Source organism: Brachyhypopomus gauderio, chromosome 4 (genome assembly GCF_052324685.1).
Source record: "Brachyhypopomus gauderio isolate BG-103 chromosome 4, BGAUD_0.2, whole genome shotgun sequence".
Classification (NCBI taxonomy): Eukaryota; Metazoa; Chordata; class Actinopteri; order Gymnotiformes; family Hypopomidae; genus Brachyhypopomus; species Brachyhypopomus gauderio.
In genome coordinates this window covers 32,108,378-32,124,240 of record NC_135214.1, presented here as the reverse complement: position 1 = coordinate 32,124,240, position 15,863 = coordinate 32,108,378, and the positions used below count along the sequence as shown (strand labels likewise).

Genomic DNA, 15,863 nt, shown 5'->3' with positions numbered 1-15,863 from the left:
TCTGAGATATGTACAAGTAACACAAAGGATCAGCAGGAATTCAAACGTCTTTCTAACCCGAAATAGGAAAAAAAAAACAAATATGCGTTGGGATTTTAACACTGTTTACTAAAAGAATGGACACACTGCTACCTTTACATGGATAATAAATCGTTTTAGAGAACACCCGTTCATGGAGTTGCCTTCTCAGTTGACAGTTGACAGACATTCGGTCCTGGTTTCGGTATCCATGGAAACGGCGGCTGAGGCTCACATCGTGGCACGCGCAGAGCACGCGCCTCTGCTCCCTGAACGGCGCGGCCGCCGTGTTTCCCGGTACAGCGTTCCGGTTTTAAACGTTCGTCCTTGTAGTCAAAGAGTCGCGTTGCCTGGGAAGTTGGCGGATGCCGTCAGCAGGCTAAGCTTAACTTGGTCCATGGATCAATACAGCATCCTGGGAAGAATTGGCGAAGGGGCCCATGGGATCGTCTTTAAGGCCAAGCACATCGAGGTAATGTGTGTACGCCTTAAAATGTGATGTTTATATTTGTCTAGTCGAGTTTATTTCCTTAATTATCGATGTAAGCCGCCTGTAGCTAGATTAGCTACTTACTAGCTGGCTAGTTCTGCTCAGACGTCATACCTAGCTAGTTAGCCAATACTTTACGCAGCTAGATAGTTGGCTAAATCAGTTGGCGGCCGTAACTGCATAAATGAAACGCACATCCCTCATTTGAGTTGTTTAGTGCGTCTCACCAGCGCGCTTTTTCCTTGTTTTAGGAGTTTAGTGTTTTCTTTTGTGCAGGTGAGGTCGCCTGGTGCGAGCCTAAAAGCTGTACTACGTTAAAACTGCACTAGCCTTTTTCTCTCCAGACAGGAGAGACGGTGGCGTTGAAGAAAGTGGCCCTGCGGAGACTAGAAGATGGGATTCCTAACCAAGCTCTGAGAGAAATCAAAGCACTTCAAGAGATTGAAGACAACCAGCATGTGAGTCTGCTCCATAGCGTATGGCCCTCATGCTTTGGTGTGCTACTGACCGTAGTTGTCTAATTTTGATTCGTTACCTTTCTCAGGTGGTAAAGCTGAAGGATGTGTTTCCCCATGGCACGGGCTTTGTGCTGGTCTTTGAATATATGCTGTCAGATCTATCAGAGGTCATTCGAAACTCTCAGAGGCCCCTGACTGAATCTCAGGTCAAAGGATACATGATGATGTTGCTCAAAGGGGTGGCGTTCTGTCACGAGAACTCCATCATGCACAGAGTAAGTGGCTTGTTTCCAATGGCAGACTGCATATGTTCTGCATTGTATATCAATATCTTATTGTGTGCTGATGAGAGTTATTGTGTAAGCATATTTTGGTCCTTGAAAAGTGCTATATAAATGCAATGTATTGTTGTTGTCAGGCATAAAAATCTGTCACCTTTCGGCGAAATTCGCCGTTTTGAAGTTGAAAAGGGTGACCTACGTGAATCGTGTAGATCCGATGAGTTTTTTGTTTTGGGGGGGGGGGGGGCGGGTCGGGAGATTATATTTTAATTATCATATTGACTTAATTAGCAAACAGAGCACTTCCGAAATTGGCTATTTCAATGACAGTGGCCAGCAGTTTCCGCCCAGAACCTTCATAGAGGCCAAATAGCGTACGAACGTTCTTCATTCATGTTATTCATTTACTGCTAAGCGGGACGAGAAGCAGGACCTAGTGCTACAAGTCAGAAGAGCGTACATTTACCACTACATTAACCAGATCGTACATTTACCACTACATTTACCAGATCGTACATTTACCAGATCGTACATTTTTAATTGGGTGGATTTAATTGGGTTATTAATGGTTTCAATCGTTTTCATATTTTGCGGTAAAACAAAGTTACTGCCGTTCGCTACAGCGTTGAACACTGTCAGATCTAACCACAAGCTCTTGTGATAATAGGCCCATCTATCTACCTATTTAAGTTCGCGTCAACCCCGTGTAGTTAACGGTGACATAAAATAAGAAACAAGATTTTTTTCTAGTGTGTCTGTAGTTGTAACTGGTGAATCCAGGGACGTGTGAGGATCACATTCGCACCAGGGCTGAAAAGGTTGAAGATGAAGTTGTAAACTCTTGTCGTTTGAGTCTACTCTGTGCTTTAGCTCATGTTAGAAAATAAAAACACGCAAACCTGGTATTTTTACAATAATTTTCGCCGCTGATGTATGTATTGGTTCATTAAGACAGTGGTTCCCAAAGTGGGGGGCGCGCCCCCTAGGTGGGGCGCGAAGCTATTGCAGGGGGGGCGCGGAGCTTGAAAGTAAAACGTGCACATGTGTCAATATTAGGGATGCACCGATTCCGATATTAATATCTGAAAAAATTCTAGATCGGGTATCGGGGACAATGTGACCGATCCATAAAAACAGATCTATTCAGGCAAATTCTATGCTTGTATTGCTTGCCTTTCGGAGTTAGTTCAACCTTAATACTCGCGCTGGTGGTATTCCACTTATTTGCTGGTTGACCAAAATAAACCTGGGCTACAGCAATACTTCACTGTTCATACATGAACTGGTGAGTTGTCCAAAGCTCATTTAATGCGTTACTTACAGAAATAAAATAAAGAGCAGTGGTCTGACTCGGTCTACGGCAGAAAGCTAAAAAAAACAATATTCCATACGCGCGCTCCACTCGCTCCCTTAAAGACACAGTAGCCTACACATATTTCTGGCCGTTACATGCTTTGTGCTCTGCGTGATGTCTGCGCTTGCAAACTAGCCGCATATGTATTGCTGTTTCTCTTATTTCATCTCCTTATTTATTTTAAATTATATTTAGAATTCTTGAACCATTTAAAAGGTTTCTTACAGTTTATTTTTTTCATGTTTAACCAAAGTTGTGAACCTATTGTTTTTGTAAGTTTTCAACACATCCCTAGTCAGTATGGGGGGGTGTAGGGTGGGGGGGGCGCAAAAATATTCTCATCTACTAAAGGGGGGCATGGCAGAAAAAGTTTGGGAACCACTGCATTAAGACGTAATGGTTTTGACTGAGCCATCCGGAATGGCGAAAGCGGCTTCTTGCGTTTACGGATTGCGTTTACATTGAATCCATTGACATGACAGTCAAACTTTTTTTTTTAATGGATTTTACTATATTTTACGGAGCCCGTAAGGTGACATCATGTAAAAAATAAATAAATAACGCGTGGCCACGACTTACTAACGCGTGGGAACGAGATACTAACGTCGCCTTTCACACGCGGCAACAAAGTTTATTTTTTCACAGCAAAGCAAGCAGATCCCAGGGATGTTCGCGAACTGACTGCCCAAGGAAGGTAAACCTGGCCTTATATAAAGTAATACTTAATTATCTTGTTCGCACGCGTTAGTAAGTCGTGGCCACGCGTTATTATATTTTTTACATGACGTCACCTTACGAGCTCCGTAATATTTGGCATCACCTGTCGCTGTATCCCCGTACACCAGCAGCCACCCCCAACCCCCCCCCCCCCACCCCCGTCGCCGTATCCCCATGACGTCACATGCCCCGCCCCCCGGTTTTCTCACCTTTTTAACCCCTGACCCATTTTCATGCCTGTGTTGTTATAATAATAATAATAATATGAGAACAGACTGTCCATCAATTCCCTTGATTCATGCTGTTTATTTATACATGCTGTGACTGTGATTTATGCAGGATCTGAAGCCTGCAAACCTTCTTATCAGCTCGACGGGTCATTTGAAAATTGCCGACTTTGGTCTAGCCAGGCTTTTTTCCAATGATGGTGAGAGGCTGTACAGCCACCAGGTGGCCACCAGGTGAGAATGAGGTCCAGTTATCAGAACATTGACACATTAATACGTTGATTTAGATCTGTGTTTCTTAGCTCAGCCTTCATGACTCACCGTTCGGTTCACAGCATACCTGAAATGAACACCTGACTGAACCAAGGGCAGTTGATCAATTAGTTAAATCAAGAGACTCTAATTTAGAGTTTAATTTAAGCTTAAAAATTTAGAGTTTAATTTAATTTAAAGTTTGATCCGCTGTGGCGACCCCTAAACGGGAATTGCCGAAAGAAGAAGAAGAGACTCTAATTTAGATAGTTTAGAGTTGCTCAGTTTTAACCTCTATCCTTGTTGTTTTATTATTATTTATATTTTTTATTCCTTGTACGGTGTTCATTGACATAGCAGTATAATCTGTCTATCTGTGAATCTTAAAGTTTAAATAAATTAAAGTTTAAATAAAAGTGGAAAGCTAAAGTTCTAATTAAATCTAAAAGTAGACAAAAAGAAAACTATTACATGCAGAAACAACAGTGGTTTTCTTTACCTGTTCTTTTAAACTCCAAGTATCTATGATGATTCCATGCATACATTACTCATTCTTGTGGCTAAATACCTTTCATATAAGTTTCACTGACATTACTGCTTAATTTACCATAGTTACTGACTAATGAACCTTAAGATTTATAACTGAATACAATGCACAGGTTTTAGGAGGCTTAGGTGTCTACACTTGGTGTTGATCACGGCGTACAAGTTTTGCAAATGAGCATTCAGGATTTGCATGATTGCTCATTAGAGTCAATCCACTTTAGCCAGCAGAACTAAAACATTTAAGTACATTCACAATATTTTGAATAATTCAATGACAGGATCTAATGCTGGACAATTGAATATCTTCTATAAAAGCAACTGGAACTATGGTGATTAAATGTAAGCTAGTTCTTCATAATTCCATGATAGTAACAGACTTTACAAATTTGAAAGCTGGTAGGATGATCTTAAATGTGCCCCCCTCGTTAAAGACTCGTCCTGTTGTGTTTCAGATGGTACAGGGCTCCAGAGCTTCTTTATGGTGCTCGGAAATATGACGAAGGAGTAGATCTCTGGTATGAATGTGTCACATATCCACTTGTACACTTCAGTACAAGTTCATTTTCAAGGATCCAGTGCATATTAAAATAATAAGCTGTTATTTATTCCAAGTTCACTGTTGATGAGTTGGAGGGGATGTTTATATAAAATCTCTACTGCACCTTTTGTCCCTTAGGTTCTTTGTTTTTGTTGCTGTCTTGTGTCTTCTGAAAAACATCCACTAGGTGGCAGCACCTTTAGTACATTCGCACAGTCCAACAGCAAAGGAGTTGGATATCAATCGGACGCTGTGTGCCGCTGACCTCCCACATGCACCTGGTCTGTTGCAGGGCGGTGGGCTGTATTTTTGGGGAGCTACTGAATAACTCGCCCCTGTTCCCTGGAGAAAACGACATTGAGCAGCTGTGCTGTGTTCTACGCGTCCTGGGAACTCCTAACCAGGAAGTCTGGCCAGTAAGGCTCTTGGTTAATTATTAATTCACTAATTAAAGTTAATTAATTATTCCTTTTTGTGGCATCCCTGGTCTGCACTGAGATCTTTTTTCCCACCTCCAACACACCTGCACTGGCTTCAGTCAGAGGTGCTGGGGAACGGACAACATGAAAACTATTGGTCAGGTTTGCTTAGAACAGGTCAGCTGTATCTGTTAGATTAGCATTCATTATAATTTTGCTAAATCATCTTTGGCAATACATTTAATTTCAGAGGCAAGGTAATATGAATAGTGTAGGTTATAGGGATAGTAGGTTGTAGGGATAGTGAAGGTTATAGGGACAGTAGGTTGTAGGGATGGTGTAGGTTATAGGGATGTTGCATTTGCATTTTATATTTCTTGAGGGTTGCCATAAGGACAAAAAGTCTTGAATTTATATATTAATTAGATGAGTGTAGTGCTTTATGCTTCAACTGTATTAACAGTGCCTCTTGTATAGGAGATCACGGAGTTGCCGGATTACAATAAGATCACTTTTAAGGAGAACCCACCCATTCCACTGGAAGAGATTGTGCCGGACACGTACCCTCAGGCTGTGGACCTTCTGAAGAAATTTCTTGTGTATCCGTCCAAGCAGAGGATCAGTGCCAGACAGGTCAGCTCACATGTCACCACGTGCATTCATTGAACCTGTGTTTGTGTGGCAAGCCCAGAAAAAGAGCCAGTACTCTGCTCCCTTCTAAGCTCCTGCAGTGTTTCTCTCACATTCTCTCTCACTGTAATTCACTCATAATGAATAAATTTTTGTTTCTTTCTTGTTTTCTTTCTGACTCACTCCTTCCCTCTCTATCTCCAGGCTTTACTTCATCCATACTTTTTCACAGACCCTCTGCCTGCCCATCACTCTGAGCTCCCCATCCCACAGCGTGGTGGGAAGCACTCCCGCCAGCGACTGCAACCCCCCTACGAATTCTCAGTGGACCGACCTTTACATGAGAGCCTGGTGGATCCCAGCCTGGTCCAAGTTCATGCGTGGGGGTGCTCATGAGGCTGCTTATTAGCTTCTTTGCGTTCTATAGAAAGATTATCTTTTTTGTAAAATTATTATAATGAGTTTAAATTATTAAAAAATTTAAGATGTTAAAATGAAGCTAGCCACATTTGATAGATACCTGAAGTTTTATTAGTTTTCATGCAACTGGCTAATACTCTTCAGGCTAATACTGGCTTCATTTGCTTAATTTGAGTGTCAGACAGGGCCGGAGTGAGCCCCTTTTTCAGCCCGGGAGTTTCCCGGCTAAATCCGGCCCAAAATTATTTTTTCCTCCCAATCGGCCCAAACTACAGATTGACATGCACCAGCCCATCGGGAATCCTCCCGAATCTCCCGATTAGCCACTCCGGCTCTGGTGTCAGACATAGTTCTTAAAGTTGTAAAATTTGAATTGGCGACGCACCTGCTTTTCACTGGAAGTGTTTGTTGTGCTTCAAACCCACAGGTAACTGAAGCAGATATATAATCAGATTAATAATTTCATAAATGTTTAACTGTTGCAGTTATTGTGCCAAACCTTCACACTATGTATCTGGCTATTGACAAATGTAGTTGTACATTAACATTTAGTGATCTGACCAGAGCTAAGATGATGCACTGCTTTAATGTTAAGTCATTGCTTCCTTATGTTTAAGTGGTGACCCTTTGCGTTCTGCCCAAATTCTCCAGCTACTGGTCAGCCCCCAGCCCCAGGCTCTTTATTTAGAATAAAACCTTGAATAATTACGTAATTTAATAAAGCGTAAAAAAAAAGAAATGTTCAAGACTATAAACTTTTTAATGAAATGCATTATGATGTATTATTTAAACTGGATGTGTTGCATTTGTCTGCATTTCCATGTGTGGTTATGTTGTTTGTGGCCTGGTATTATTTCATTTTTGCATTTCTGAAATAACAAGATTTAAACCTGTTTGTTTCAGTTGTGAAAGTAAAGTAAGAAAACGAGTAGATATTATATTAGTGCATCACTTTTTCATGGTTCTTTCCAATGAGTCTTAATGCTGTAAGGTTTTAAGATGCAGTGTGTTAATATATAATTAGAATCCATCTCTTTTGGGACTGCCTTGTTAAGATTGTCGGCACCAATTTTACTGGTGCTGGTATACATGCAGGATTTTGCCGTAAGCCCAGCAAGGACCTCAAAGCCTTTCTGAGCCACATTTCTGGAGCTCTCTGACGGCGAGGGCCGTACCACGAGGCCAACAGCTTCTTCAGTTCCTTCAAAGCTCATTGAGGGTTCTCTCTACTCATGGGCAGGACAGGGGCTCAACCTTTATTTTCCAAAGTTACATTGTTAAAAAGCCTTTGAGGAAGTAGACCCCTGATATCTGGACATATGCAAAATGTGACCATTTGGATTGCTCCAGTTACTATGAATAGGGTTTAGATAGTCTGGATTTTTTTTTGTTATTGTAGTTTCAATGTGAAGATTTTAAGTGCATGTGTATTTTGGCTTTGTGAGAGATATATGTAGAACCTGAGGGGTAGTAATTTTAGTTGACATGAAGGTAAAATTTGCAGTAATTAATGTCAACATTTATCAAAAAAAGGAAATGATAATGAAATTAAAACCACTTGCCTAAATGTTGTGTTGCCTGAACTGCACTGACGCATTAGGGCATGGATGCCACAAGATCTCTGAAGATGTCCTGTGGTGTCTGGCACCAGGACATTAGTAGCAGATCCTTTTGGTCCTGCCGGTTGTGAGGTCGGGCCTCCATGGATCGGTTTAGTCTCTACAGCACATCCTATGGATGCATCACTGGATTGTGTTCTAGGCCACAATTCAATGTGTGTTTGTAGGCCAAGTCAGGATCTTGAACAATTTGTCATGTTCCTCAAACCATTCCTGAATATTTGCAGTGTGGCAGGTCCCAGTGTCATGCGGGACAAGAGGCTGCTGCCATTAGGGAATCCTGTGGCCATGAAAGGTTGTACTTGGTCTGCAGTGATTTATCAGACCTTCTGTTGCTCCATGGTCCACTTCTGATGCTCACTTGCCTGTGGGCGGTGGAACAGGGTCAGCACGGGCACTCTGATGCTCCGCAGCTACACGTTCCCCTTCACAGCAGCCTGTGACTCACTATGTTCTGATATCTTTGTCATAGTCAGCATTAACCTTTTCAGCAGTTTGTGCTACAACAGCTCCTCTGTGGGACTGATCCGAATGGACCTTCATTCTCCACGGGCACCAGTGAGCCGTGGGAGACCCTGACTCTGGTTCACCAGCTCTCCTTCCATACACCAGTGTTAGACACCAACCACTGCATACCATCTACACCCCATACACAGTCATGTAGTCATCACAGTCACATAGTCATCACAGTTATGTAGTCATCATAATCATGTGGGCAGTCATGGCCTGGTGGTTAGGGAACTGGTCTTGTGACTGGAGAGTCGTGGTTCGATTCCCAGACCTGAGGCCATGACTGAGGTTCCCCTGAGCAAGGCCCTTAACCCGCAATTGCTCACTTGTATAAAAATTAGATTAAAATGTAAGTTGCTCTGGATAAGGGCGTCTGCCAAAATGCCATAAATGTAAATGTAAATGTAGCTATCACAGTAATGTAGTCATCATAGTCATGTAGCTATCACAGTAATGTAGCCATCACAGTCATGTAGTGATCAGTCACATAGTCATCACAGTTATGTAGTCATCATAGTCATGTAGCCATCACAGTCACATAGTAATCAGTCGCATAGTCATCACAGTCATGTAGTCATAGTCATGTAGCCATCACAGTTATGTAGTCATCACAGTCACATAGTGATCAGTCATATAGTCATCACAGTTATGTAGTCATCATAGTCATGTAGCCATCACAGTCACATAGTCATCACAGTTATGTAGTCATCATAGTCATGTAGTCATCACAGGGCCCTTGTCAGATTTCATTATGCTTGGCCATTTTCAAGAACTCTCTTCACTCGCTACCTATACCCCCCACCCTCCATACACACACACACACACACACACACACACACACACACACACACACACACACACAGGTGACACTGTAACAGGATAATCAGTTACCTGTTGGTGATCTGAATTTTTCAGCTGACTAGTAGTATATGTGTATGTCTCAGTGAGATAAAAAAACAGGCAGCACTGAGCCTGCCTGGGTCTTCCATATGCTGTGGTTCTCAGGAATAACTGTTGGCGTAACTGTTTTTCAGGTGTCCTGCAGGGCATTAGTCACCACACAGCTCTGCTACTGCTGTGGCTGCTGCTCCGTTCTCTAATTTCCCTGAAAACTGAATGAACAAAGGAAACAGGAACGGTACGCTTTGATTAACAAATGACCCCCCCAGCCGAGAGGCCATGGTGCGACTCACCTCCGTCTCTGCCATGACTGCTGCACCTTCTTCCCATTTGCATCTTGACACTCATCTCAACTGCCCCACTTGTGTTACATAGAAAGCTCTGTTTTGCATCTTTTATTGGCAATGAGCAGTTAAAACTTCCTTTGGTTTTTATCTTTGGTGTTTGTCTGGATCGTCTGGTTGGGCTTGTGTTTGTTTTGTGTTTTTTGGTTTTGCTGTCATTTCTCCACTTTCAAGTCAAGAGTTTTTGTTTTTACAGGCCCTGTTTGATTAGCTCACTTCCCCACATGGTAACTCTGCCATCATGCATTTTTGTATTTCGGTTCATAATAATAATAATTATTATTATTTTCAGTTTGAGATGTTTGTTCCATGGTGGAATGCCGGTGTTCGTGAACTTGACTGGTTGTTTCTTTTCAGACAAAAATATTGTTTTTTGCTTTTTCCCCCCACTAGCTGCTTACAGGAAAAAGAAAGTTTAGTTACAGATTTTAGATTTTCATTTAAATTCTGCATATTGTCTAGCGGGACTGGGCTTGAATAAAAAAAAATCTTTGCTGGCCTATATGTATTATTGTACATTTGTCTTATTACAGAAAGGACAGATCAGCAGATGTCTTGGAGGTGTGTCTTACAGAACAACAGCATTTCCTCCAGCTATGTGTGTGCCCTGTACTACCCACCCCCACCACCCCACCCCATGCCCTGCCCCTCTAGACCTCACTCTGCCCCCCCCAGCTCTGCCTTACCTCTGTCAACCACACCACCACACCACATTCCTTCTCAGGCCAGCACTCTGGGGCAGCGCCATATCTCAGCTCATCTACAGCTCCACACCAACACACCTGCACAGCACACCAACCAGGTAAGCTCCACCGGCTTCAGTCAGTCAGATTACAGAAACGCAGGGAGTTGGAGTGACTTCCCCCACTGAACATTTAGAGGGTTTATCTGTGAGTCTGTTATGTTTTGATCTCATGTCCCAGCATGCATTACTCATGCAGTCCTGGTGCAGTTGTGCAATATCAGTTTATTACACCTGTTACAACTGATTACGTCCGATACAAACTGATTCATTTATAATCTAAATGCCATTTTTGTAAATGTGTTCCTGAGGGAACACAACTTAATATACTTAATATTGTTCTATGCTTATATGCTAAACAGTTATATGCTAATTCAGTTTTCACCTGAATAGTTAGCTTAAACTAACGACTTACGAATAACTACTTAATGACTTAAACACTTAACTAATAGTTATTAATTACTATGGAAATCAGTTGAGTAGTAGTAGTTGGTGTACAACAAAAGATAAAAGCAGCTGATGCTGGGCACAACTTAATAAAAATGAGTATTATAATAATAATATTAATTATTAATATTATATTACATTAGTATTGTAAAAATATAAGCGTGCTTTACCATGGGCTTGCCCTTGTACAACCTAACATGCTTTAGGTGTTTGTTCTATCAAATACTACCATGATGTGACTGCTGGTTTATGGTATATAATCATTCCATTCACCTAAGTGTTCTCTTTTCATTACAGGACCAAACGTGAAGGAAAATTGTCCATGGAGGCCACCGTAGAGCAGCAGCGCTGGGTGTCGCCGTCCCTGATGCCGGCCGAGGTGACGCACGGTTACCGCGCCGACTCCACCTATCTGTCAGCCGTGGAGGAAGACCTGGTCTTCTCTGGCATGGAGGCTGAACACAGCTGTCTGCCATCTCTCTTCTCCAGCCCCGTGCACGCCCGTGGAGCCGCGGCGTACAGACACAGCCCAGGTGAACGCGCTTGACACGCAGCCAGGGGGCGCTCCCGTCGCTCGGGCGAGTCCCTGTACAGCCCTCCTCTTGGCAAATAAATCTTTAAGTTTAAAACGGAAGGACTGAATGTACCAGCACCAGTGACAGAAATAATAAACTTAAGAAAGCAATAAGAAATTGTTTTGTAGCTGATAACTTCCTGATTTAGTTGTTTTATAATCATCTGTGTTGTAACAAGTGGTTTAGTGTTTTAAAAAATGACACAAGACTACAGTTTAGTTCTTTTTCCAGCATAGCAGCTTTAATTGTCCCATCCCTAATCAGTCCGATGTAAGAGCAGATAGGACAAGGGTTTGATTCCCCGGATTCATGCATATTGCCCTACTGTGACACATATCCAGAGAGTCAGTCCAGGCACGTGCGTCTGCTGTGGATATAAAGTTTGACGAAATAATCTCCTCCCTCCCTTACTCTCTCCCTCCCTGTCTCCCTCTCTCTCTGTCTCCCTCCCTGTCTCTCTCTCTCTCTCTCAGCAGTGCGACAGGTGTACTCTTCTCCCTTTCTGAATGCCCTGCCATGGCTAGAGGGCTCTGGTCTTCACGCTGTCCACGGTGCTCATGGTGCTCATGGCTCCATGCGTGCGCAATCCTCTTGCAGTCCCTCCGCGTTCCACGCGTCTCTCCCTCCCTCTGCCGTCAAAGCCTCTCCTGGCCTGCTTCACACTCCCACGCTGGACGGCAGGAACCTCCGGCTTCAGGAAGGGGTGAAGGACGAGAGAGCCAGCCCTCCGGCTGGGGACGAGGGCTTCGGGGGGTTTTATTCAGTTAATCACACCAACGGGGGCGTGTTTTCACATGGCGACGCCTCGTCACAGTCACACGTCCACACCCATTCGCTCGGACACTACGGTACCTACGGCAGCCCGGTTCAGGATTTTACCAGTGGTGCTGTCTACTCGCCCTCCTCTTTCTCCCCTAAACTACATGCCAAGATGAACCTGTCTCCCACAGGTGGGCAATGACACACACACACACACACACACACACAAACACAAACATACACACACACAAACACCTGGCTTGGACAATCAGCACCATAATTTGCTTGGCCAGGTCTTTAAGAAAACACATGACTGTGGTATGTACTGAGTTTTTGCCATTCGGTCACAGAAGCACGGGAGTGCGTGAACTGTGGCGCCACAGCTACCCCCCTGTGGAGGCGGGATGGTACAGGCCACTACCTCTGCAATGCCTGTGGACTGTACCACAAGATGAACGGACAAAACAGGCCCCTAATCAGGCCGAAGAAGAGATTGGTATGGCTCCTAAATCACAAACGAGCATAGCTGATGATAGAAAACACACATCACACAAACAACACTAAATGAAACGTTGCACTTTTCTTCGTCTCTTCTCCTGTTGTTCCTTTTCTCTGTTGTTCCTTTCCCTCGAGCTTGTGCTCACTCCCTTCTCCCTCCTTCCCTCCCTCTCTCATTTGCCACCCCCCCCCCCCCATTTCTCCTTCTCCTGCTCCTCCTTGTTTCTGCAGGTGGTCAGTAAGAGGGCGGGCACGCAGTGTGCCAACTGCCAGACCACCACCACCACGCTCTGGCGGCGCAACGCCGTTGGAGAGCCCGTGTGCAACGCCTGTGGCCTCTATTTCAAACTGCACAACGTAAGTGCTAATACCTCCTCCCCTTCACACACCTGCAGACATTCACCTTTACTACACGGCCCTGCCAACAACAGACCTTTTCGAATCTCTATTGGCCATCTGATGACTGGTCTGAGTATTGCAAAAAAAGACAACTGATGAGAGAGAATGTCATGACATCTCAGCCACTGTGTCATCAGTATAGTTCTTCTATGAATTCTGGACATAGCGTATGTCAGTGGTGCAGTGAAGTGTTTCCTGAACTGTTACATACAGCTGTGTGATTGGACAAAACTGCAGGGACACTGGAGAAAGTGTCTGGCTATGGAAAATAACGAGAAAGATGATCTGAAAGGCTTTAATAAAATTGGGGGAAAAAACCCTGAAACTTAATAGAGCAGTGAAGCAATCTCTAGATTTGTAAAAAAAAATGTTTTCACATGTTTTCATTTTTGTAAACTGATGTTAACTATCTCTTGATTTAAAATCACCCTGCCCACAGGTGAACAGACCCCTCACTATGAAGAAGGAGGGAATTCAGACACGTAACCGAAAGGTATCCAGCAAGAGCAGGAAAGGCAGGAAAGGGAGGAACACTGCCGGATTTGATCCGTACTTGGACGTGTTCAAGGCCCCTGGCTCAGAGCAGCCCTTTGACTCCTTCTCTACAGGCACTGGGACCCTGGGGAGTTATGGCCACACCTACCACCCAATAGGCCCCTCCCCCACCTTCCACAACCCCACCCACCCGCCATACCCATACCATCCAGCAGCAGCCATCTTGTCCAGCATGGTGTGACAGAATAGACTCAGTGGGAAAATTAACACACTGGTAAACGTGCATGCAAAAAGCTCCTTGTAGAGACATTTCGATGGACAGAGCAATCTGTTAATTGTGAATGGATTTTTTTCTTCTTAATGTTTTTTTTTTATGTATTACTAGTGACAGAAATATGTAGAATTTATGATGGTTTTTACATTTTAAATTGTTAATTTTTACATTGTACTTGTTTTGAATTTCATAATTCACCAGCATAATCACTGGTTGTTATTATTCATTTTCTTTTAATGTATAACACATATTGGAATGTGAATAATGTGAAATTGAAGTAGATGAAATCTGATTTCCATGTGTTTTCTTCCTGCCTGCCTCCCTCTGGGCCCTTCTCATCCTCTCTCTGACAGAAAAACATATTCACATATGCACCATGTTACCATGTTACAAATTCCTAATAAAGATGAGGAGACCTTTTAGCATTCAAAACGGTTTAACCAAACGTGCGTCTGAACAGCACAAGGCCTCCACTTCATGTAAATTTGTGTTTCTGAATGTGTTCACTTTTATTCTGACAGTGTGGTTGAGTTTTGGTAGCCTCATTGTGGGTAGAGGAGTGATAATTGCTTCGACTGCAGGCTGTGAACAGTGAATATGCAAATCCATCACTTTCCATAGCATGGAGGAGTGGGCCCAGATCCTAGCCAGGGTGATACGCCTCAGGGATTCAAATCTGTGGCTTTATGGAAACTGTGAATGGCGCAAATGAGCCGTGTTCTTTTCACATGTTCCAGTCCACTGCCCAGAATAACAACAAGTGAGGGTTACATCTTTGTTCATGATAGAGTAACATTGTTAGGGGAAATTAGCCAAGTACGAATTTTTCATTTATGATTGATAACACCTGGATATGTTGTAAACTATGCCACATTTTATTGTAGGTTTGGCTGATATGTAATATTGTGTGTTGTTTCACAGTTTGGAATTTCTGACCACATTTGCCTTTTGGTGTGATGTATGATTTTCAATGTCATTGAATTTAAATTTTCCCTTCATCAACACTATTCTCTTAAATATGAAATTATGGTATAGAATAACTTAGTACAGAAGCATAAAGTAAAACTAATCATTGTAAAATCTCTGGTTTCGATATATCTATTTTCCTCTTGGTGTGGTATTTGATAACATCAGATAACATCTATTCAGTCTCTACATGGAGACAAATATCTGAGCCTTATCTGATCTTTCTGCAAACTGTATTCCACAGTCTCCATCTTCCACTTTGTAGTCTGTAGCACACCATACTGGCATCATTTAAGAGACAAAACTGGGGTACCTGTCATCCTATGCCATTCTTCTAAGGAGATGGGTAACTCATAATGGGCAAAGTTCATTGAATACTAACAAAATGTAGAAATACTGTAGACAATGGCAATGATTTATTTTACATTCCCATACTGGGTGAGCCCGTCAGTTATATTAAATATAGCCCTGTCTTGGATCTGTCGCATGTATTTGTATGCCCAGAGTCCCAGAGCATACCGGTACAATGAAGGAGGCTTTGTGTGTGTGTGTGCGTGTGTGTGTGCATCATAGAGGTATATAGAAACTCTTTTGTCCAAAGTTTCACATATGCCAATTTTTAAAGAGAACAGACTATAGTGTTGAGAAGCTGAAGATCAGTTTTGAAGTTCAGTTACAGCTGTTTTGGCTGTTTGAACATCTCAGCTATTCTTCACTCAAGATTCTGTTGGCTTTAGAAATGGACGGTCCACGCAGCTCGGCCGCATGCAGTGCGTCCGTGGTTCCTTGGACAAAGGTGTCCCCGGCATAACGTGCCTTGGTTGATCTCTTTCTGACACCGGCACCCAACAGTCTGTCTTTCCTCATGTCTCCCTCTCTCCCCACTTCCCTCCGTCTGTTTCACTCTCTCAGCGTTGACCACACAGCTCTGCTCCTCAGGCGCTGAGCTGGAGCCCCATTGTGCAACGCAGGCAGCTTTTGGTTT

The 15,863-nt window shown here is 43.1% G+C and overlaps 2 protein-coding genes across 3 annotated transcripts; both read left to right on the top strand.

Annotated features, from left to right (window-relative positions):
• The first annotated feature begins 84 nt into the window (after nt 1-84).
• On the top strand, nt 85-7,917 carry cdk20 (cyclin dependent kinase 20). Of its 2 annotated transcripts, none has more exons than XM_077004009.1 (8): nt 85-490; nt 853-966; nt 1,053-1,241; nt 3,658-3,779; nt 4,796-4,858; nt 5,174-5,297; nt 5,778-5,933; nt 6,135-7,917. In XM_077004009.1, the coding sequence occupies exons 1-8, from the start codon at nt 173-175 to the stop codon at nt 6,324-6,326; spliced, it is 1,278 nt and encodes a 425-aa protein (XP_076860124.1). In that variant the 5' UTR covers nt 85-172; the 3' UTR covers nt 6,327-7,917. The 2 variants fall into 2 exon arrangements, with proteins under 2 accessions (XP_076860124.1, XP_076860125.1); XM_077004010.1 differs by having other exon boundaries at nt 5,764-5,933; nt 6,135-6,272.
• A 137-nt stretch (nt 7,918-8,054) lies between these two features.
• On the top strand, nt 8,055-14,984 carry gata1b (GATA binding protein 1b). Its single transcript, XM_077004008.1, is given in 9 exon segments — nt 8,055-9,617; nt 10,257-10,284; nt 10,448-10,525; nt 11,210-11,445; nt 11,961-12,437; nt 12,597-12,742; nt 12,976-13,101; nt 13,583-13,819; nt 13,822-14,984. Coding segments are annotated over 9 exon segments (1,416 nt in total). The 5' UTR covers nt 8,055-9,595; the 3' UTR covers nt 13,888-14,984.
• Nucleotides 14,985-15,863: the final 879 nt, after the last annotated feature.